Source organism: Muscardinus avellanarius (assembly GCF_963383645.1).
Source record: "Muscardinus avellanarius genome assembly, chromosome: 11".
NCBI classification, from domain to species: Eukaryota; Metazoa; Chordata; class Mammalia; order Rodentia; family Gliridae; genus Muscardinus; species Muscardinus avellanarius.
Window position 1 is genome coordinate 64861386 of NC_137797.1, and position 22465 is coordinate 64883850.

At 45.0% G+C, this 22465-nt stretch overlaps 1 protein-coding gene across 2 annotated transcripts; it reads right to left on the reverse strand.

Annotated features, from left to right (window-relative positions):
• Positions 1-6159: 6159 nt before the first annotated feature.
• On the reverse strand, positions 6160-16357 carry RAB5B (RAB5B, member RAS oncogene family; the record flags this gene model as incomplete). 2 transcript variants are annotated; one of them, XM_080705243.1, is made up of 5 exons in its annotated part: positions 6160-6275; positions 8120-8213; positions 9296-9418; positions 12398-12549; positions 16105-16357. In XM_080705243.1, 5 exons carry the CDS (start codon positions 16265-16267, stop codon positions 6160-6162), a joined length of 648 nt encoding a protein of 215 aa, XP_080561369.1. The 2 variants fall into 2 exon arrangements, with proteins under 2 accessions (XP_080561369.1, XP_080561368.1); XM_080705242.1 differs by lacking the exon at positions 9296-9418 and having other exon boundaries at positions 16105-16267.
• Positions 16358-22465: the final 6108 nt, after the last annotated feature.

A 22465-nucleotide genomic window follows, 5' to 3' on the forward strand; every position in this document is an offset into this window, starting at 1 on the left:
TCGCTTTACCCGGGTCACGGGGCCCTCACTCTCTCCCCCCTCTGCTTTCAATTCCAGCAGTCTGCTGGCACCAGGCTGGAGTCCCAGGTTTGGGAGGGGTGGCATTCTGCTGCAACACAGAAATGCTCCTCCTTGGTACCTATGGGGTCCCTCATTCAAGTGGAGGATATATATATCTCCAGCGTTCGGGCAGAGCAGCAGGCTCTATGCATGGCCCAGAAGGTGGCAGAGGTCTCAGATCTACCCCCAGCAACCCCAAGAGCATCCGGGCCTGGGGGGGGGGGCGGGTACCTTTGTTATCCTGGGTCCGGAGCGCGCTGGTGCCCAGGCCCGCCGCCGCCCGCCGCCTCCCGGTCCTCGGCTCCGCAGCCCCCCCGACCCGGCCCGGAGCCCGCCCCCGGCAGTTTGACCCGCCGGCGCCCGGCCAGTGCTCGCGAGGGGCGGCGCCGGCGCCGTGACGCACCGGAGCTGAAGAAGCCGCGCAGCCCCGGCAGCCCAGCCATTGGCCCGGCCCGCCCGGGAGCGGGGGCGCCGGGAGCGGGGCGCGGCGCGGCCCCCACGGCCGCCCGGAGCCCGGGCAAGGGAGGGTGACGAGGGCTCCACGGCTGGACTGAGGATGGGAGGCTCGGACGCCCCCCTCCTGCGGGGGCCTGGCGGAGAAAGAAGTGTCCCCCGAGGCCTGAGCGACGCCTCTATCACGTGTGTGTGCGTGTGTGTTGGTGCTGGGGACTGAACCCAGAGGCATTCTACCTCCTATTTTTCATTTATTTTGAAACAGGGTCTCACTAAGTTGCAAAGGGCCTCACTAATTGGCTGAGGCTGGCCCCGAACCCAGTTCCTCCTGTCTCAGCCTCCCAAGTGCTGGGATCACCAGCGTTCGCCACCACGCCCGGCTCTTCATCCCGTTTTTGATGAGCGTCCCGACGGTAGTAGCTACCACAGCTCCTTTTGTCTTTTAGGGAAAGCAAGGTCAGGGGCAAAATTCTTTTATACCCAGAATGACAGCAGAAATGAAGCCTGAAGTAGTGGTTACAAGACGTCGAGATTCCATGGACATATATGGAACCAACACTGAATAGCTATCTTCAGTTTTGCGTATCTTCAGTTTTGCGTATTTTTTTAAAAAAACATCGCCCTTTAACAAGAGCAATGACAGTTTAACACCCCAAAGCACCAATACTTTTATCTCAAAGTAAAGGACAATAATAGAATAAATTTGCTATTAAAGTTTTATCACTTGCGCAGGACTGAAAATTTGTCAAACCTAGTCACTGCTCTTGGGACAAATGTATCCAACACTGCCCTCTACAGATCAGTTCAGCTACAATCCTAATTCGTTTAAGGTCTTTTTTTTTTTTTTTGTACTGGGGATTGAATCTTGGAACTATACCCCAGTCCTATTTATTTATTTATTTTTGTGGTACGGGGGGGGGGGGTGGTGGAACCCAGGGGCTTTCTACCTCTGGGCTATACTCCCAGACCTATTTTATATTTTAAACAGGGTCTCACTAAGTTGCTGAGAGCCTCACTCAGTAGCTGAGGCTGGCTTCGAACCTCCTGTCTCAGCCTCCCAAGCGCGGGATTACAAGCATGCACCACCACACCAGGCCAGGCTGGCCTTTGACTTGCTATCCTCCTTCCCACCCCAGAAGATAATTCCAGCAGCTGGGATTACAGATGTGGGCCACTAGAAAAGGTGGCTGCCAACTAGAGCTTCTACCAGAGTGGCGAGTATACTAGAAAGAGGAAAGGTAAACTGACAGTAAAATGTTGACTTAGGCTATAAAGTTTCTGGAAATGGAAAATGAAATAATTGTATATAATTAAATAATTGAAGAGACCTAAAGCAGGATCTTTCCTGCTTTACAAAAAACAAACAAAAAACACAACCTGCTGGGTGTGGTGGCACACGCTTGCAATCCCAGTACTTGGGAGGCAGAGACAGGAGGATGGCAGGTTCATGGGCAGCCTCAGCTACTTAGGCCCTATTTCAAAATAAAAAATAAAAAGTAGAGCTGGGCATGGTGGTTCACACTTGTAATCCTGCCATTTGGGAGGCTGAGACAGAGGATTACGGTTCGAGGACAGCCTCAGCTACTTAGGGAGGCCCTTTGCAACTCAGTGAGTCCCTGTTTCAAAATAAAGAATAAGCCGGACATGGTGGCCCACGCTTGTAATCCCCAGGTTTGGGAGGCGGAGACAGGAGAAGGATCACACAGGTTCAAAGCCAGCCATGCTGGCTTAAGAGACCCTGTTTAAAAAGAAAAAGTATAAAAATAGGTCTGGGAGTGTAGCCCAGAGGTAGAAGGGTTTCCAGGAACGCCAGCACCACCAAAATAAAGAATAAGCCGGGCGTGGTGGTGCATGCTTGTAATCCCCACACTTGGGAGGCTGAGACAGGATTGCACAGGTTCAAAGCCAGCCTCAGCTGCTTAGTGAGGCTCTCAGCAACTTAGTGAGACTCTGTTTCCAAATAAAATACAAAATAGGTCTGGAAGTGTAGCTCAAAGGTAGAAAGCTTCTGGGGTTCCACTCCCAGTACCACACACACACATAAAAATAAAATAAAAAATAAAAAAACAGGGTTGGGGGTGTAGCTCAAAAGTAGAATGCCCCTGGGCTCCACCCCCAGTACCACAAAAACAAAAACAAAAAACAAGGCTGGGGGTGTTGCTCAGAGGTAGAATGCCCCTGGGTTCCATCCCCAGTAGGTGGGGGGAATTGGACTGGAGGTATAGCTCAGAGGTAGAATGCCCCTGGGTTCAATCTCCAGTACTGCAAAAAAAAAAAAAAAACAAAAAACAAAAAACCCAAATAAACAACAACAAAAAAAAAAACACCAAAAAAAAAAACACCCCAAAACAAAAACTCTCAACCCAAGAAAAATACAAGTCAACTAAGGATTATCTAAAAGACATAATAGTCTCCTTCCCACACCTGTGTGCCACACTTTTTTTTTGGTCCTGGGAATTTAACCCAGGGGCATTCTATCTCTGAGCTGTACCTGCAATCCCAGCTACTTGGGAGGCTGAGGGAGAAGGATCACAAGTTTGAGACTAGGTAATTTAGTGGGACCCTAGCTCAAAAAATTTTAAAAAAGTGTGTGTGGGGGAGTTAGGGGAATGTAGTACAAGGCTAGTAGAGCACCTGTGGGCTCAATCCTTGGTGGTAGTGGGGAGGAGATAAGTCAGATTTGATAAGCCATCCAGTTCTTTGAATAGGGGTGATTAAACGGCAGTAACAGGGCTAATTTTTTTGTGTGCGTGTATGTAGACTGGGAATGAAACCCAGGATCTACGCCCCCAGCCCTATTTTATTATTTTATCTTGAAACAGGGTCTCACTAACTTACAGAAAGTCTAAGTTGCTGAGGCTGGCCGTGAAACTGTAATCCTCCAATCTCAGCCTCCCAAGTACTGGGATCGTAAGTGTGTGTAACCACACCCAGCTAAGAGAGCTAATTTCCACTATTCAAGCAAAGATTAAAGGGATAAGAGGCACAGAGAGACAGGAGACTGCTTTTTCTTTTCTTTTTCTTTTTGTAGTACTCAGGGTCTCAAGCATGTTACACAAGCCCTTTACCATGAGCTACGTCCCCAGCCCTGGAGGATATATGTTTCTGATGCAAATATTGTTGGATCCCCTTTCTTCCAAAGTTTTATCATCAGGCAAGCAAACAGCAAATAAGAAAGCAACACTCCAAAGCACATTTTCTTTTTTTTTTTTCCTTTTTTACTTACATTAAATACATCGGTAAATCAGCAGTCGCATTCTGTTACCACGATTGTTATGTTGGGAGAAGAAAGGGAAAGAAAGGCAAATGCTTTCTTAGAAGCACAAAAAGAAAAGAAAAGAAAAAAGAAAAAAGTGTCACCCCTCCCCCATAAAAAACTGATCAGGAAAAGGAAGGAAGAGCTGGGAAATAAAAAAATGAAGATCCCCAAGCCCAACAGAGCTCCAAGGAGGGCAGAAGAGCTGGTAGGAGTATAGGAAAGGCAAACAGGCCTGGAAGCCATGGCCAATACTGTTCCTAAGGGCGAGGGAGGGGAGAAGCCTAGGGAAATGGTTTCCCAGCCCAAGGCAACGGAACATCTTCACTCCTGCTCCATGAGGAAAGATTTGCAATCAAAGAATTTCATTTTTAAGAGACTTAGAGAGTCATCCTAGTTCTTCCACTTATGGAAAGGATGCACTGGGTGCTTGGGGAGGGGACGGGATGGCTAGTGGGTTCTAGGAACGGAAGGAGCAATATATGTTTCAGGGCCATGGGAACTAAGGCTGCCCCTGGAAAAGGAAGGGAATTGAGGCCTAAGTGGAAGAACCTGAGCTGAGTCCTTCAGAATCTGTTTCATGGATTTCTCAGCTGCTCTGGGACAGAAGGCAGTCTGCAAGTTAAAAGGCAGAAAGGTTCCAATCCTACTAGGTCACTGGCTTTTCCTGTCTTTTCCCCAAAACTCTGGGCTACAACAAGAAGGAACTTAGAGTTCTCTTGCCTTGATGGTTTCCCACAGACATCCTAAAACATCTGATGAGGGATGTGAAGAGACTAGAGACTTAGAAAGACCAAGGTCCTCTGATGTGAGATAGCTGTGAGAATCTTCAGTGCTAGTCACTCTCTGCCCACAGGAGCAGACAGTATGACTTAAGGGGGCATCAATTAGGCCTCTGTGGTACGTGGATTAAACCACTGGGTGCATGGGAGAGTAGGTATAGGGATAAGGATGAGAGAACTAAACTAAAAATACTAACAAAGGAAAAAAGAAATAGGGCCTGATGGGAGGAAGGGGGCAGAACAGACTGTCTAGTGAGGATAAAGATTACACCTATTTACAGGGAAGTAGAAAAGACATGGTAATGGATAGCAAATTGAGTGTGAACCCTGGGAAAGGACAGAAAACTCCTCCCTTTTGTCTGACCTTTCTTTACTCCCCTACCTTGGCCTGTGTTATCCTGAGGCTACACCCCAGTTACTCAGTTAATTCTCCAGGAAAGGCAAACCTATACTCAAGAGCTAGGTGAATAAGAATGTAAGTTAAGAATCAGAGTTGGAGGAAGCTAGCAGCGTAGACTGGGCTTGAGTAGCTGCCACTGGTTATGTTCTCTATAGCCTCTCCCAAACCTCATATACTTCAGATTCCATTTACTTAAAAAGAAGGTGAGAGGGCAGGTAAGTCAATCAAAACCCCCACAAAACAAGTATCCGACTGAACTACCATCAATTAAAGTGCAAACTGCAGGGGGATATGGTGGCTGGGGCTGAGGCCATATAAAGGCCAGAGGGGTGGGGGAAATGCATATGTATAAATCAGAGGATAGGTGTCCCTCCAATTAGATCACAGCAGAGCCAAAGGTGCAGGCAACCAGTGAAGATTCTTTGGAGGACTCTGGGGTGCTTCCCCACTCTAGGGGTGAAGCTTACATAAGAGGCTGGGTGGGGAGGAACCGGGCCTTGGAGGAGTTCCAGAGCCACAGCACCTCTACCTCTGACAAGTTAGCTAACAACTCCCACATGCTGCCCGAGAGCTTGCTCCCTACTCTCACCTCTAAGAACACCCCTCCATAAGGCCAACTCATGTATACTGCAGTGTTTTGAAACATGAGAAACTCTAACCAAATAAAAACAAAAGGAAATGTTTCCTTACTCCTCCTGCTCTGAGCCATGCTCTTCCCCAGGGCCTTTAATGTTACTGAACTAGAAACCTCCCTCCTCAGTTCCTGGGTTCACCACCTTCTCCATCCTGGGAAAGGAGGAAAAGAGGATCCGGAACAGGGACTGATGAAAAGTGAAGAGGGGAAGGGCAGGAGACAAAAGTGTTTTCTGGAGAAAGAAGGGGGTGGGAACAGGGGGAGGTGGAGGAAAGATAAGTAGATCACTGTCTTGCACCTATAATACAAAGTGAAGAAAGTTTGTTTTGGAAGGTAAGTCCTGGGAGTATTTGACCCCAAGCCCCCGAGTAGAGGGTAGGCGGCCAGTGGCAACAGCTGCCTGGTGTTGGTTGCTGAAGCGTTAAAAAGTGCCATGACGGAGCTGTCAGGAGGCAGCCCTTGGGAGCCAGGGCTCAGTGTGCTGTTACCGTGGGGCTGTGTGCTGAGGGGTGGGGATGGAGGTTATTTCTTAGCTCTCGTGCTAGCTCCATACTTGTTTGCTGCTAGCCACCCCTCAGTTGCTACAACACTGGCTCTTGTTCTGCTGAGACTGCTCATGGAGATCCACACCCCGACTTCGGCCTGCTGCACCCCCCAGATTCTGGGGTTCACTCTTTGGCAACTTCTTAGCTAAAGATAAAAAAGAAGGGAACAAAGTATGGTAGATTACTCATATGCCCCACCTCTACCCCCACTCCCACCCCCACACAAAGGCTGTTGGTGGGGAAAATAGAGGAAGAATCGAGGTAGTTTTTAATAGATTAAAAGAATGTTCGGAAGGGAGAAAGTTCACTGTTTGCAACACAAACTGCTGCTTTGAACACAAAGGGGCTAAAGCTTAAGCTAAAGTTGTTTTGCAGGGCTGGGAATCAAACCCAGGGCTTCAAGCCTGCCAGGCAAGCACCCTACCACCAGGCTAAACCCCTAGATTCATACCTAAAGTTCCTTCCTTCCTCCCTCCCTCCCTCCCTCCCTTCCTTCCTTCCTTCCTTCCTTCCTTCCTTCCTTCCTTCCTTCCTTTGTGGTACTGGGGATAGAACCCAGGGACATTCTACCTTCGAGCTATACCTCCAAACCTTCAATCCTATTTCTTTTCTTCTTCTTTTTTTTTTTTTTTTTTGTGGTACTGGGGTTTCTGGAAGCCCTTCTACCTCCGGGCTACACTCCCAGACCTATTTTTTATATTTTTATTTGGAAACAGGGTCTCTTAAGCCAGAAGGGCTGGCTTCAAACCTGCGCTATCTTCCTGTCTCTGCGGGGATTACAAATGTTCACCACCACGCCTGGCTTTCTTATTCTTTATTTTGAAACAGGGTCTCATTGAGTTGCAAAGAACCTCACTAAGTAGCTGAGGATGTCTGTGAACCTAGATGTTTCTGTCTCAGCCTCCCAAATGCTGTGATTACAAACATGTGCCACCATGCCCAACCTGGGTTTTTTTTATATGTTTTTTTTGGAGGTAATGAGGATGGAAACCAGGGGCTTTCTTCCTCCAAGCTACATCCCCAGCCCTATTTTTTATTCTTTATTTTGAAACAGGGTCTCACTGGGTTGCAAAGGGCCTCACTAAGTAGCTGAGGCTGGCTGTGAACCACAATCCTCCTGTCTCAGTCTCCCAAATGGTGGGTTTACAAGTGTGTGCCACCACACCCAGCTTAATATGCTTTTATGGGTACATTATAGTCTTATATCATAATGTAAATCATGTTGACAGTGACATGCATGCACATAGTACTTGGTAACCTCCCCCTCCATATTTCCCCCATTCCCAATACAGAGTATTGAGATTGATCTAAAGTTTTTACTTGGCCGGGAGTGGTGGCGCACGCTTGTAATCCCCACGCTTGGGAGGCTGAGATAGGAGGATCACACAGGTTCAAAGCCAGCCTCAGCTACTTAGTGAGGCTCTCAGCAACTTAGTGAGACCCTGTTTCCAAATAAAGTATAAAATAGGTCTGGGAGTATAGCCTGGAGTTAGAAAGCCTCTGGGTTCCACCCCAGTGCCACCAAAAATAAAAAAAAATTAAAAAATAAATAAATAAATAAAGTTTTTACTTTTCTTTTTTCCCCCCCCTGGTGCAGGGGATTGAACCCAGTGGCATTCTACCTCTGAGCTACACCCCGAATCTGACTTTTAAAATTTATTAGTAGTATTTTTTTGGTGGCACTGGGAATGGATCCCAGGGACATTCTACCTCTGAGCCACACCTCCAGCCCTATATTTTATTCTTTCTTTTGAAACAGGGTCTCACTAAGTTGTAGAGGGGTTCACTAAGTAGCCGAGGCTGGTCACAAACCTGGATCCTCCTATCTTAGCCTCCCAAGTACTGGGGTTACAAGTGTGCGCCACCACACCTGGACGAAAGTTTTTTTCAAGAGCTAACACTCCTACCTATTCTCAACACGGGTTAGTAATGATTTTTACCTAAAGACAAAGGAAAGATAAGACCTCAGGGTGCTCTGACCTTACTTACCTATTGCCAGGAAGAGATCGTTCACGTTCATAGCTGTCTTGGCTGAAGTCTCCATAAACAATAAACTGTTGTCATCTGCATATGCCTGGGCCTCCTGCAATGGTAGAATGTATTAGTGCTCAGATTGTAGGGGAAAAAAAGTTTTTAAAAAATTTTTTTTTCTGTACTGCGGATTGAACCCTGGGCATTCTATACCCCCAGCCCTAATTTTTTTTTTTTTTTTTGGTTACACTCCCAGACCTATTTTATATTTTATTTGGAAACAGGGTCTCTTAAGCCAGCGCGGCTGGCTTCAAACCTGCATGATCCTCCTGTCTCCACCTCCCAAGCACGGGGATTACAAGCGTGTGCCACCATGCCTGACCCAGCCTTATTTCTTATTCTTTATATTTTGAAACAGGGTCTCACTAAATTGCATAGGGCCTCACTAAGTCGCTGAGGCTGAGCTCGAATCTGCAATCCTCCTGACAGCCTCCCAAGTACTAGGATTGCAAGTGTGTGCCACCATGCCCAGCTTATTTGTTTTTGTACGAGGGACTGAATCCAGAGGCATTCTACCTCTGAGATACACCCCTAGCCCTGTTTTATTTTTAATTTTGAAACAGGGACTCACTAAGTTGCTAAGGCTGTCCTTGAACCCGCAGTCCTCCTGTCTCAGCCTACTAGGTACTGGGATTACAAATGTGCTGTCATCACCTCTAGTTTACCCCTTCCCCTTTTATCCTAAATTATCTCCCCTTAATTAATGCCCTTTTGTGCCAAGTGGCTTGAGACCAATAATTTGGTGACCCCTCAAGATAAATTCATGTCCACTCTGGTCAACAAACAGATGTCAGGAACCTTAATTGTGGAGGGTAAGGTGGATGGGTGCTTTTGGGTTCTGACACTTGAGTAGATCCTTACCTGAAATTTAATTGCTCTCTCCTTGTTTTCTCCCTGGTACCCCACAGCTGGTACTTCCCTACCCCTCTGCTTAGAGATTTCTTTCTGAAGCCTCTAAGATCTTCTGGATGCCATTAAGGTCAGTGTTGCTGAATTTAACTGGTTACAGAACTGGGAAATGAGATAATAAATATCCAAATATCCTCAGATGAGGTTTTCAGAAAGGACCGGTTTGGGGAAAGAGGTCCCAGGGCCAGAGAGAGTGTGTTTGAGGGACACTCCAGCCTATCTTACTTCATATTCCACCATGCGCTTGTTGGCCAGGTCAGCTTTATTCCCCGCCAGGGCGATAACGATGCTAGGACTGGCCTGCCGCTGTAGTTCCTTTACCCATGTCTTCGCTCGGGCAAAGGTTTCCTAGGAAAATATGAGGAAGAGAATATGTGGGTGGGAACGACTGCTGATCAACAACCATCACCTTTTTTTTTTTTTTTTGCACTTGGATTTGAACCCAGGGGCATTCTATGCCCAAGACACACTCCTTATTTTATTTTAGTGGTACTGGGGATGGAACCCAGGGGCCTTCTACCTCCCGGGCTACACTCCCAGACCTATTTTTTTATATTTTATTTGGAAACAGGGTCTCTTAAGCCAGCTCAGGCTGGCTTTGAACCTGCGTGATCCTCCTGTCTCAGCTTCCCAAGCACAGGGATTACAAGCGTGTGCCACCATGCCTGGTTTATTTTGAAACAGGGTCTCCCTAGGTTGATGAGAATCTCACTACTTCCTGAGGCTATCCTTGAACCTGTGATCTTCCTGTCTCAGCCTCCTGAGTACCAGGATTACAATTCTGGGCCACCATGCCTGACAACCTTTAAAACCCAGTGGTAGTGTACATTTGTGTAATCCTAGTACTTGGGAGGCTAAGACCAGAGGATTTCAGGTTTGAAGTCAGACTTGGCAACTTAGTGAGACCCTGTTTCCAAATAAAAAATAAAACTGGGTTGGGGGTGTAAATCAGAGGTACAATGCCTCTGGGTTCAAGCCCCAATACCACATACACACACACACACAACAAAACAAAAGAACAACAACAACAAAAAAACAAAGCTGGGCATGGTGGCGTACGCTTGTAATCCCAGCATTAGGGAGGCTGAGACAGGAGGATCACACAGGTTCAAAGCCGGCCTCGGCTACTTGGGCTCTCAGCAACTTAGAGAGACCCTGTTTCCAAATAAAGTATAAAATAGGTCTGGGAGTATAGCCCAGAGGTAGAAAAGCTCCTGGGTCTCACTCCAGTATCACAAAAAACCAAACCAAACCAAACCAAACCAAACCAAACAAAAAAAAAACAAGAAAAAAGGCCAATCTAACAACTCACCTCTTCTTTTTTTTTGGTGGTACTGGGGTGGAACCCAAGGGCTTTTCTACCTCTGAGCTATACTCCCAGACCTCTTTTTTTATATTTCATTTGGAGACAGGGTCTCACTAAGTTTCTGAGAGCCTCACTAAGCAGCCGAGGCTGGCTTTGAACCTGTGCGATCCTCCTGTCTCAGCCTCCCAAGTGCTGGGATTACAAGCGTGAGCCACCACGCCCGGCACAACTCACCTCTTCTAGGCATCCTTCCCTCACTGCAGTCATAGGCCTCTGATAAGTGATGACCTCTAGTCTTCTTAGTACTTGGAAAAATAATTTGTATTCTTATTTGCCATTTTATTTATTTTTGGTGGTATTAGGGTTGGAACCCAGAGGCTTTCTACCTACAGGCTATACTCCCAGACCTATTTTATACTTTATTTGGAAACAGTGTCTCACTAAGTTGCTGAGAGCCTCACTAAGTAGCTGAGGCTGGCTTTGAACCTGTGCAATCCTCCTGTCTGAGCCTCCCAAGTGCGGGGATTACAAGCATGAGCCACCACGCCTGGCTTTATTTTGCCACTTTAAAAACCTGTTTCTCCCAACTTTATTTATTTATTTTTTTGGTGTGGTACTGGGGGTTGACATTTTACCTCCAAGCTAAATCCCCAAGTCTATTTTTTTTTTTTTTTTTTTTTTTGTGTGTGTGTGTGGTACTGGGGATCAAATCCAGGGGCATTCTACCTCTAAGCCACACCCCAGCCCTCATTTTCATTCTTTAAACAGGCTCTCACTAAGTTGTGGAGGGCCTCACAAAGTAGCTGAAGTTGGCTATGAACCTGTGATCCTCCTGTCTCAGCTTCCCAAGTACTGGAATTACAAGCGTGTGCCACCACACCCAGCTTCCCCAGGTCCTTTTTATATTTTATTTTGAAACACGGTCTCATTGAGCTGGTGAGAGTCTAAGTTGCTGAGGTGAGCCTCAAACCTGTGTTCCTTCTGTCTCAACCTCCCAAAAACTAACTGGAATTACAGATTACAGGCATGAACTATCACACCCAGTTCCCCCCCATTTTTTTTGTTTTTTGTGTGTGTGGTACTGGGAATTGAACCCAGGGGCATTCTACCTCCAAGCTATACTCCTACCCCCCTCCCTTTTTTTCCTGTGGGTCTGGGGATGGAATGCAGGGGCATTCAACCTCTGAGCTCCACCCTCTGCCCTATTTTTTATTCTTTATTTTGAAACAGGGTATCACTAAATTACCGAGAGCCTAAGTAGCTGAGGCTGTCCATGAACCATGACCCTCCGGTCTCAGCCTCCCGAATGCTGGGATTACAAGCGTGTGCCACCACGCCTGGCTTCCCTTTATTATTACTATTTATTTATTATTTTTTGGCACTGGGTATTGAACCCAGGGACATTCTACCTCCAAGCTATACCCCCAGCCCTATTTTTTATTCTTTATTTTGAAACAAGGCCTACGTAACTGAGGCTGTTTGCGAACTGTGATCCTCCTATCTCAGCCTCCCAAGTACTGGGATTTACAAGTGTGCACTACCACGCCTGGCTGTTTTTCTTACTTACTTACTTATTTATTTATTTAGTGGGCATTTTACCTTTGAGCTACACCCCCAGCCCTATATTTTATTTTTTATTTGGAAACAGGGTCTCACTAAGTTGTAGAGGGCCTGAGTAGCTGAGGCTGGCTGAAAATCTCGATTCTCCTGTCTCAGCCTCCCAAATGCTGGGATTATGAGCATGTGCCATCATGCCCTGCTTAATGTTTAGGCTGAGAATCTCGATTCTCCTGTCTCAGCCTCCCAAATGCTGGGATTATGAGCATGTGCCATCATGCCCGGCTTAATGTTTATTTTGATACAGGGTCTCACTATGTTGCTAAGGCTGGTCTTGAACCTGCAATCCTCCCATCTTAGCCTCCTAAGTACTAGGATTATAGGTGTGCAACACCATGCCTGGCTCCCCCACCTAATTTGATTCCTATAAATAAAAGCAAGGAAAGTCTTCTTAGCCAACTTACCTGATTTGTAATATCATAAACCACGATTGCTGCTTGGGCACCCCTATAGTACATGGGGGCTAAACTGTGGTATCTCTCCTGCCCAGCTGTGTCCCAGATCTCAAACTTGACTGTTGTGTCATCTAGACAAACAGACTGGGTGAGGAAGGCCGCTATAAATGAAAGCATAAAAGGAAAAAAACTGTAAATGGAAGGATGAAAGGGGACATTCCACCCCCCTTCAAAATATTTCCATTCTAGCCAGGTGCAGTAGTGCACACTCAAAAAGATTTGAAGTCAGCCTCAGCAATTTAGCGAGGCTCCTGGCAACCTAATGAGACCTTGTTCCCAAATAAGAAATAAAATCGGGCTCAAGGTGTAGCTTGAAGATAGAATGCCTTTGGGTTAAAAAAACCCCAACAATTCCATTCTCAGTCACCACCCAGGTCACTCAGTTACAGAAAAAAAGGATAGTGCTTATCTTACATATAAATCTTGGAACTAGGATTAAGACTGCCCTTAGCTGCATACTTCCTGGAAAAAGTTTCTTTGACTAATGAATGGGGGCCCATCATAAACTGGAGAATAGAGAGGACCACTGGCATATGTGTGTGTGTGTGTGTGTGTGTGTGTGTGTGTGTGTGTGTATGGTAAGTGAGGATTGTGTGTGTGTGTGTATGGTAAGTGAGGATTGAACCCAGGGGAATTATTATTGTTTTTTTCTTTTTTGTGGTACTGGGGTGGAACCCAGGGGCTTTTCTACCTCCGGACTATACTCCCAGACCTATTTTATACTTTATTTGGAAACAGGGTCTCAGTAAGTTGCTGAGAGCCTCACTAAGTAGCAGAGGCTGGCTTTGAACCTGTACAATCCTCCTGTCTCTGCCTCCCAAACGCTGGGATTACAAGTGTATACTACCATGCCCAGCGAACCCAGGGGAAATTCCACCTCTGAGTTTTTGTGGTGCTAGGGATGGAACTCAGGGGCAGTCTACCTCCGAGCTACACCCCCAGCCCAATTTTTTATTCTTTGTTTTGAAATAGGGCCTAAATAGCTGAGGCTGGCTGCAAACCTGCAATCCTCCTGTCTCAGCCTCCCAAGTACTGGAATTATAAGTGGTGCCACTATGGTTGGCCTAAAACTGTTTTTTTTGTTTTTGTTTTTTGCAGTACTAGGGATTGAACCCTGGGACATTCTACCACTGAGCTACACCCCTAGTCCTCTATTTGTTCTTTATTTTGAAACAGGATCTCGCTAAGTTGTAGAGTGCCTCACTAGGTAGCTGAGACTGGCCACAAACCTGTGATCCTCCTGTCTCAGCCTCAGAAGTACTGGGATTATAAACTTGTGCTACCACGCCCGGCTACTCCAATATTAATCAGCAGATTTAGGCTAGAGCCCGGGTATGCATAGGTTGAAAATGTTTTCCAGGTAATTCTTCTCCCCACCCCTAATACCAGGGATTGAATCCAGGGGCACTCACATATCACCAGTCCTTTTTATTTTGACACAGTGTCACTAAGTTGCCAAGGCTGGCCTTAAATTCTGATCCTCCTACTTTAGTCTCAGCCTAAGTAGCTGGGATTATAGGCATGGGCCACCCTGACTGGCTCCCCACCCAGGCACGTGCGTGCGTGCGTGCGTGCGTGCGTGCGTGTGTGTGTGTGTGTGTGTGTGTTTGAACCCAGGAGAATTTACCTCTGAGCTATACCCCCAGCCCTATTTTTTATTTTTTTTTTTAATTTTGAGACAGGGTCTCATTAGGTTGCTGAGAACCTTTATAAATTGTTTAGGTTGGCTTTCAACCTGTGATCTTCCTGTTTCACCCTCCCAAATACTAGGATTACAGATATATACCACCATGCTAAACTTCCCATGTATTTTTTACTTTTTTTTTGTTGTTGTTGTGATGCTGGGGATTTAACCCAGAGGCATTCTACCTCTGAGTTATACCTTCATCTCTATTTAATATTTTTTATTCAGAAATAGGGCCTTGCTAAGTTGCTGACAGCTTCACTAAGTTGCTGAGGCTGGTTTTGAACCTCCTTTCTCAGCCTCCCAATACTGGGACTAAGGGCATGGACAGCTTCCATGGGTAATTTTTTCCCCCCCAGTATTGGGAATTGAACCCAGGAGCATTCTACCTCTGAGCTACACCCTCAGCTCTATTTTTTATCCTTTATTTTGAAACAGGTCTCACTTAGTTGTGGAGGGCCTAAGTAGCTAAGACTGGTTGTGAACCTGTGATCCTCCTGTCTCAGCCTCCCAAGTACTGGGATTACAAGTGTGTGCCACCATGCCCAGCTCCCAGGTAATTTCAATGTGTATCTTTAATTATGAATCACTGCTCTACACCAACTTTTATTTGCTTAGAATGACACTCAGCTCCACTTCACTGGAATTAAGATGACAGAGAAAGAATGAGATGAAAATTTCATGATTTTGTGTGCAAAAGATGAACCTCTGTTTCTTTTGGGAAGCAAGAGGATAGCCAGGTGTGGTGGCACACACCTGTAATCCCAGTACCTGGGAGTCTGAGACAGGAGGATCACAGGTTGGAGACCAGCCTCAGCAACGTAATGAGAACGTTTGCAAATGAAAAAGTAAAATCGGGCTGGAGGTAGTAAATCAGAGGTAGAAAGCCCCTGAGGTAAATTCCTAGCAACAAACATACACACACACAGAAAAGAAAAAGAAAAAAAGAAAAAGGAAAAGGAAAAGGAAAGGATGAATATATACTTGATTTTTGGGGTTATGGCAATTATTTTTGTTTAGCAGTGTTTGGGACTGAACCTAGAGCTTTATGTATTCTAGGTAAATGCTCAGCCTCTGAGCTACATCTTCTAACTCCATTTTCTTTGTTTTCATTTCTGGGGAACAAATGGGAATGACAGGGCCAGTACCTGATCTAGGATCAGGTCCTAGATCTCCCTTTAAAAGACTTACAAAGGCCAGGCATGCCTTATAAGGAGGCTGAGAGAAGAGGATTCCAGGATTCTAGGTTCAAGGTCAGCCTTAGCAACTCACTGAGACACTGTTTCAAAATTAAAAAAAAAAAAAAAAAATTTTAAGAGCCAGGCGTGGTGTTGTATATGTGTAATCTCAGTACTTGGGAGGCTGAAACAGGAGGATTGCAGGTATGTGGGCAGCCTCAGCAACTGAGGCCCTCTGAAATTTAGAATCTGTTTCCAAATAAAAAATAAAATAGGCCTGGGAGTGTAGCCCAGAGTAGAAAGCCCCTGGATTCCATCCCTAGTACCACATAAACACACACAAAAATTAAGAAGCTGAGGATACTAGCACACACGTATAATCCTAGTTCTTGGGAAGCTGAGATGGGGGAGCAAAGGTTCAAGTCAGCCCCAGCTCTCAGTAATTTAGCAAGATCCTGTTTCAAAATAAAAATAAATAAATAAGAAGGGCTGGAGGTGTAACTCAGAGATTGAGCATCCCTGGGTTCAATCTCCAGTTATACAGAAAAAGACAAATGAAAAACAAGAAAATAAAAAGGGTGTAAAAGCCGAGTGTGTTGTACTCCTATAATCCCAGTACTTTAGAGGCTGAAACAGCAAAATCGAAGGTTGGAGAACAACCTCAGCAAGTAGTGAGGCTCTCATCAACCTAGCAAGGGTTCCATTTTCACTACAAAAAAAAGGAAAAAATGAAAAAATAAAATAAAAAAGCCTTATTAAGCTTTGAATGTCTTTTTTTCCCTTAAAGTACTTACCTCCAATGGTACTCTCTTGGTACTCATGGAACTGCCCTTTGACAAAACGTAATACCAGGCTAGACTTCCCCACTGCAGACTCCCCCAGCAGGACCAATTTGAACTGGCATATTTTGCTGGCCTGGGGCTGCCCATTGGGCCTGGCTGTGCTTCTGCTTGTCATGGCCAGATTATCAGAGTGGGAAAGGGTGGAGGGAGGGGGATGCCACAAAGCGGGAAAGGGGGGAGGGGGAAGGGGAGGGGACTTCCAGGCTTCAACAGACCTGCAAGAAAAAAAGTGGATAAAATTAGACACAGGTCTGTTGCAGCTGCAATCACTTTTCAGACAAAACACAGGATCTTTAATTTCCTTTCTCTTGTGAGGGCTTAGCTCTTGAAATCATCTGCCATTAAAAGATTATACCACTGAGAAAATCCCAGGCAGTGGTAAGAGTAGGGAACAGTAAATTATTTCTGAAATAAAGTTTGTTCCATTATAGTCTCCAACTGCCAAGGGAACTGAAATGGAGAGACTAAAAGAATTTTTAATCCCTCATTAATTGCTCACCAGGTCTTCAAAGTTTTTTCTGTTACAGTAAACGGATTAAACTTTAGCTGACCTAAGAATACCAGTTACCCAGCATCTCCGTAGTATACTGAGGTCGTGCTTCTGCCCTGCCCCTCTTAAATGCAGCCAGATTCACTCTAGGAATGGGTTAAAGAGTCACCCCACCTAAGGGTAAAGGAGTAGCATCTGGTTCTGTATCCTTTATATGATCTTTTTTTTTCCAGGTCTGGAGATGGAACCCAGAGGCATTCGACCTCCGAGCTATACCCCCTGGCCTATTTCTTTTATTCTTCCAGCTACACCTCCTGCCCTATTTCTTTTATTCTTTATTTTGAAACAGGGTCTCACTAAGTTGCGGAGTGCCTCACTAAGTAGCTGAGGCTGTCTGCGAATCGTGATCCTCTGGTCTCAGCCTCCCGAATGCTGGGATTGCAAGTGTGGGTCACCACGCCTGTCTATGATCATTCTTTACAACACATTTCTTTTCTTTTCTTTCTTTTTTTTTTTTCTTCTTTTTTTGGCGGTACCGGGGTTCCTGGAAACCCATCTACCTCCGGGCTACGCTCCCAGACCTATTTTTTAATTTTTGGAAACAGGGTCTCTTAAGCCAGCGCGGCTGACTTCGAACCTGCGCGATCCTCCTGTCTCCGCCTCCCAAGCACGGGGATTACAAGCCTGCGCCACCACTCCCGGCGTTGCAACACATTTCTTAAAATCTAACCAGGGTTCTATTGTCAGGAAATCTATCATTTTGCTTTTCTGGTCATAAATAAGGAAAGAAACCACAATCAAAAGGTCACATAGGGCTGGGCGTGGTGGTGCACGCTTGTAAATCCCCGCGTTTGGGAGGTGGAGACAGGAGGATAGCGCTGGTTCAAAGCCACCCTCGCTGGCTTAAGAGACCCTGTTTCCAAATGAAAAGGTTAAAAATAGGTCTGGGAGTGTAGCCCGTGGGAGTGTATCCCGGAGGTAGAAGGGCTTCCAGGAACCCCAGTAGCACCAAAAAAAAAAAAAAAAAAGTCACATAGGAAGCTGGGCATGGTGGTGTATGCTTGTAAGCTCATTATTCAGGAGGCTGAGATAGGACAGCCTTGGCTACTTAGTGAGGCCTTTTATAACTCAGTGAGACCCTATTTCAAAATAAAGAATAAAAAATAGGGCTGAGATTGTAGCTCAGAGGTAGAATGCCCCTGAGTTCCACCCTTTGTACCATAAAAAAGAAAAGGTCACATTAGGTATAGCATCTTTCATTTTGTTTCTGCTACTTCTCCATGTCTAAAGGTCTATCAGCAGAGCCTGGTGGTTCTTGCTTATAATCTCAGTATTTGAGAGGCTGAGACAGGAGGATCACAGGTTCAAGGACAGCCTCAGCAAGTAGTGAGACTCATCAACTAAGGAAAACCCAGTTTCAAAAGAAAAATAAAGTAGGACTAGGGTATAGCTTGGAGCTATAATGCCCCTGGGCTTAATCTCCAGTATCACACACACACATACAAAATAAATAAATAAATAAATAAATTTTAAAAGGTGGGTGTGGTGGCACGAGATTATAATCCTAGTACTTGGGAGGCTGAGAGGAGGCTGCAGGAGGACTGCAGGTTCTTAGCCAGACTCAGCTACTTAGTGAGGCTCTGTTTCAAAATATAGAATTAAAAAAAAAAAATAGAGCTGGGAATGTAGCTCAGAGGTAGAATGCTCCTAGGTTCAATCCCTGGTACCATACAAATAAATAAATTAATAAATGTCTATAAAAACCAGGTGTGGTGGCTCACACTTGTAATCCCAGTACTTCAGAGGCTGAGACAGGAGTGTCACAAGTTTGCTGCCAGCCTCAGCAAGAAAGAAGGATCTCTGCAACTTAGTAGGCCTTGTTTAAAAATAAATACTGCCAGGGTGTAGCTCAAAAGAAGAATGCCCCTGGGTTCAATCCCCAGCAAAACACACACACACACACACACACACACACACACACACACACACACACACACACCAAAAAATCCAAGTTTATCAAATCTAAGAGTCAATGAGCTTGACTTACTCTCAGCTTGCGGGTGTCCTACTGGTGTCTAGGGATTAGATACCTTCACAGGAAAGGGGCCATAGCTTGTAGCCCTCCAAACTAGAAGCAGATAAAGGTACACCTTCTAAACACATGCAGGATTCTCCAGGGAATAGCAGAGGGGATAAGTTTCCAAGCAACTAATATTTGTGAAAAAATATACGGAATCTACTCCATTATAATCCAGGAGGGCAAAGAAAGCTGGTGTATGGGAGGCAGAGAGAAAAGTTGGGGCTTTGAGATTCTTATAAGCCTAAATAGAGTGAATCATATTGACTTTCAGGCAAAAGCATGGGCTATGATATTCAAGGAGCTAGCATGAGCGGACCATACAAAACCTCTTTCCAAAGCCCAAGCGAAAGTTTCCTGAGTTATACTTTGCTTGTTCAAATTAATCTCTTTTCCATCATTGATCCTACTGACTTGACACATATCATATTATTTGTAACTACAGTGAGTTGCTTGGCATCAAACTAGGGTTAAATATCTCAACAATCCACTGGGCGTGGTGGCGCAGGATTGTTATCTCAGCATTCTGGAGGCTGAGACCGGAGGATGGCGGGTTCGATGGCGGGTTCAGTTCTCGGACAGCCTCAGCTCCTTAGCGAGGACCTTTGCCATTCAGTGAAACCCTGTTTAAATAAAAAAAAGAAAAGAGCTGGGCGTGGTGGTGCAGGCTTCAGGTGAAGGTGGTGTCCCTTCACGGACAGCCTCAGCTACTTAGGCCCTCTGCAACTTATTGAGACCCTGTTTAAAAAAAAAAAAAAAAAAAAGAATAAAAAAATAGGACAGAGGGTATAGCTTGGAGGTAGAATGCCCCTGGGTTCCATCCCCAGAGCCCCTCCCCCCCAAAAAAGGACTAAGAAATAGGGCTCTGGGGTGTAGCTCAGAGGCACAATGCCCCTGGGTTCCATCCCTAGTACCTTAAAAAAAAAAAATCCTACTTAATAGTACGATAGATAGAAAATCATCTGGAGTCCAACACTCTGGGTTTGTTTTCCAGTTCTAGTTATTAGCTGTGAACCCTGGGACAAGTTACTAAATACACATATGCATTCATTTCCTCATCTGTAAAATGGAATAAGAGCCTTATAAGTACCCACTGCATACAAAGCACTTAAATAAGGCTGGGCGTGATGGTGCACACTTGTAATCACAGCATTTGGGAGGCTGAGACAGGAAGGTCATGGTTCACGGTTAGCCTCAGCTATTTATTTAGGCCCTTTGCAACTCAGTGAGACCTGTTTCAAAATAAAGAATAAAAAATTGAGCTGGGGGTGGAGCTCAGAGGTAGAATGCCCCTAGGTTCCATCCCCAGTACCACAAAAAAAATTTTTTTTAAAAAATTTAAATAAGTATCTGACATAAAATACATGCTCAATAAATATCAAGCTACCAACCAGTATTAATGTGACATCAAGCACAGGGTCTCACTGAGTTGCAGAGGGCCACACTAAAGTAGCCGAGGACCTCCAAGAACCTGCTATCCTCTTGTCTCAGCCTTCCAAATACTGGCATTACAAGTAGGTGCCACCACGTCTGGCCTTGCTTTTCTTTTATATCAAAAAAAGATCAAGCTAATACTTAGCGAGGCCTTCCGCAACTCAGTGAGACCCTGTTTTAAAATAAAGAATAAAAGATAAGGCTGGGGGTGTAGCTTGGAGGTAGAAGGCTCCAATTCCCCATACCACCCCCAGGGCCATTAAATAATAACAAAGCTCGGCATGGTGGTGCACGCTTGCAATCCCAGTACTTGGGAGGCTGAGACAGGAGGATTGCACAGGTTGGAAGTCAGCCTCAGTGAGGCTCTCAGCAACTTAGTGAGACCCTGTTTCCAAATAAAGTATAAAATTGGTGTGGGAGTATAGCTCAGAGGCAGAAAGCCCCTGGGTTCTACCCCCAGTACCACCACTAATAATAATAATAATAATAATAATAATAATAAATAATTCTCATAGCTCCTCAATGAGGATAGTTTTTGTTTTCCTGTGGGGGAAACTAAGGCTCAGAGATGTAAGAGAAATGTAATATTGGTGTAACTAAATATTAGTTATTAATATATTCCTAAATAAGCAGCATTGTAGCCAGATGTGGCGGTGTGTTCCTATAATCCCAGTATTTGGGAGGCTGAGACAGGAGGATCATAAGTTCGAGAACAGCCTCAGGACTGGGGGTGTAGCTCAGAGGTAGAATGCTCCTGGGTTCAATTCCCAGCACCAGAAAAAAAAAAAAAAAAAAAAAAAAAAAAAGCCATGTATGAAAAATATATAGAGTAAGAAAATGAAAAAAAAAAAAACAAAAAAGGAAGTTAGCAGAAGATGCAGATAGAAGACTCAAAGTCCTAAAGTAGACTAATTTAGAGAAATGTGAGACATTACTATGATCCTACTGGGTATTCTATAGTTCTTTAGGTGAATGAGTTCTAAGTATCCAGACACACAGGTACCATTCTGGGATCAGGTTTGCCCTAGTATATGATGAAATGTTCAAAATGAAAAAGAATTAGCAATTTTTTTTTGTAAAACTAAAATTTACTTTGTGTTTCCTTACTAAGAGATTTCTAGTGCTGGGTGTGGTGATGCACACTTGTAATCCCAGTACTTGGGAAACTGAGGCAGGAGGATGGAAGGTTCAAGACCAGCCTCAGCTCCTTAGTGAGACCCTGTTTCAAAATAAATAGGGCTTAGGTTGTAGGTAGAATGCTCCTGGGTTGAATCCCTACGAAAAAAAAGAAAAGAATAAGAAAAGATTTCTAATTTCCTTGTTTTCTTTGTATCAATTTTCTCTAGAGGAATAGACCAAAACACATGGTTAAATCTTGGTTTGTAAAACAAAACAAATTCTGTGCAGAAAAAGGTATGGAAGGGAGCTGGGCTTGGTGGTGCACACTTGTAATCCTAGTACTAGGGAAGCTGAGACAGGAGTATCTGGGTTTGTAGCTACCTTCAGCTACTTAGTGAGGCTCTCCACAATTTAGTGAGACCCTGTTTCAAAATAAAGAATAAAATCAGGCTGGGGGTATAGTTTGGAGATAGAATGCCCCTTTGTTCAACCACCAGCACCACACCCACACACACACACACACACACACACACACACACACACACAAAAGAAAGGCATGGAAGGACACACTTGCCTACTCACAGTGGTGACTAAGTATCTTAAGGATTCCAATTTTTTTCATTCTTATTTTTCATTCTTTATTTTGAAATAAGGCATAAGTGGCTGGCTGTGAACCTGCGATCCTCCTGTCTGTGCCTCCCAAGTACTATAATTACAAGCATGTACCATCATGCCTGGCCAATATTTTTCATTCTATATAATCTTTTCTTTTTTTGGTACTTTGGTATTATACCTCTGAGCTCACTGCCTGCTTGCCTGCCTGCCTGCCTGCCTGCCTGCCTTCCTTCCTTCCTTCCTTCCTTCCTTCCTTCCCTTTCTTCTTTCTTTCGAAGCAGGTTGGCTGAAGCTGGTCTCAAATCTGCAATCCTCCTGTCTCAGCCTCCCAAGTGCCAGGATTACAAGTGTATACCAAGTCCAGCTCCCAGCCTATTTTTTTTTTTTTTTTTCAGTACTAGGACTAGGGATGGAACTCAGGGCATTCCACCTCTGATCTATATTCCTAGCCCAATTTTTTTATTCCTTATTTTGAAACAGGGTCTGAGTTGCAAAGGGCCTCACTAAGTAGCTGAGGCTCTCCACAAACCGCAATCCTGTCTCAGCCTCCCAAATGCTGGAATTACAAGTGTGTACCA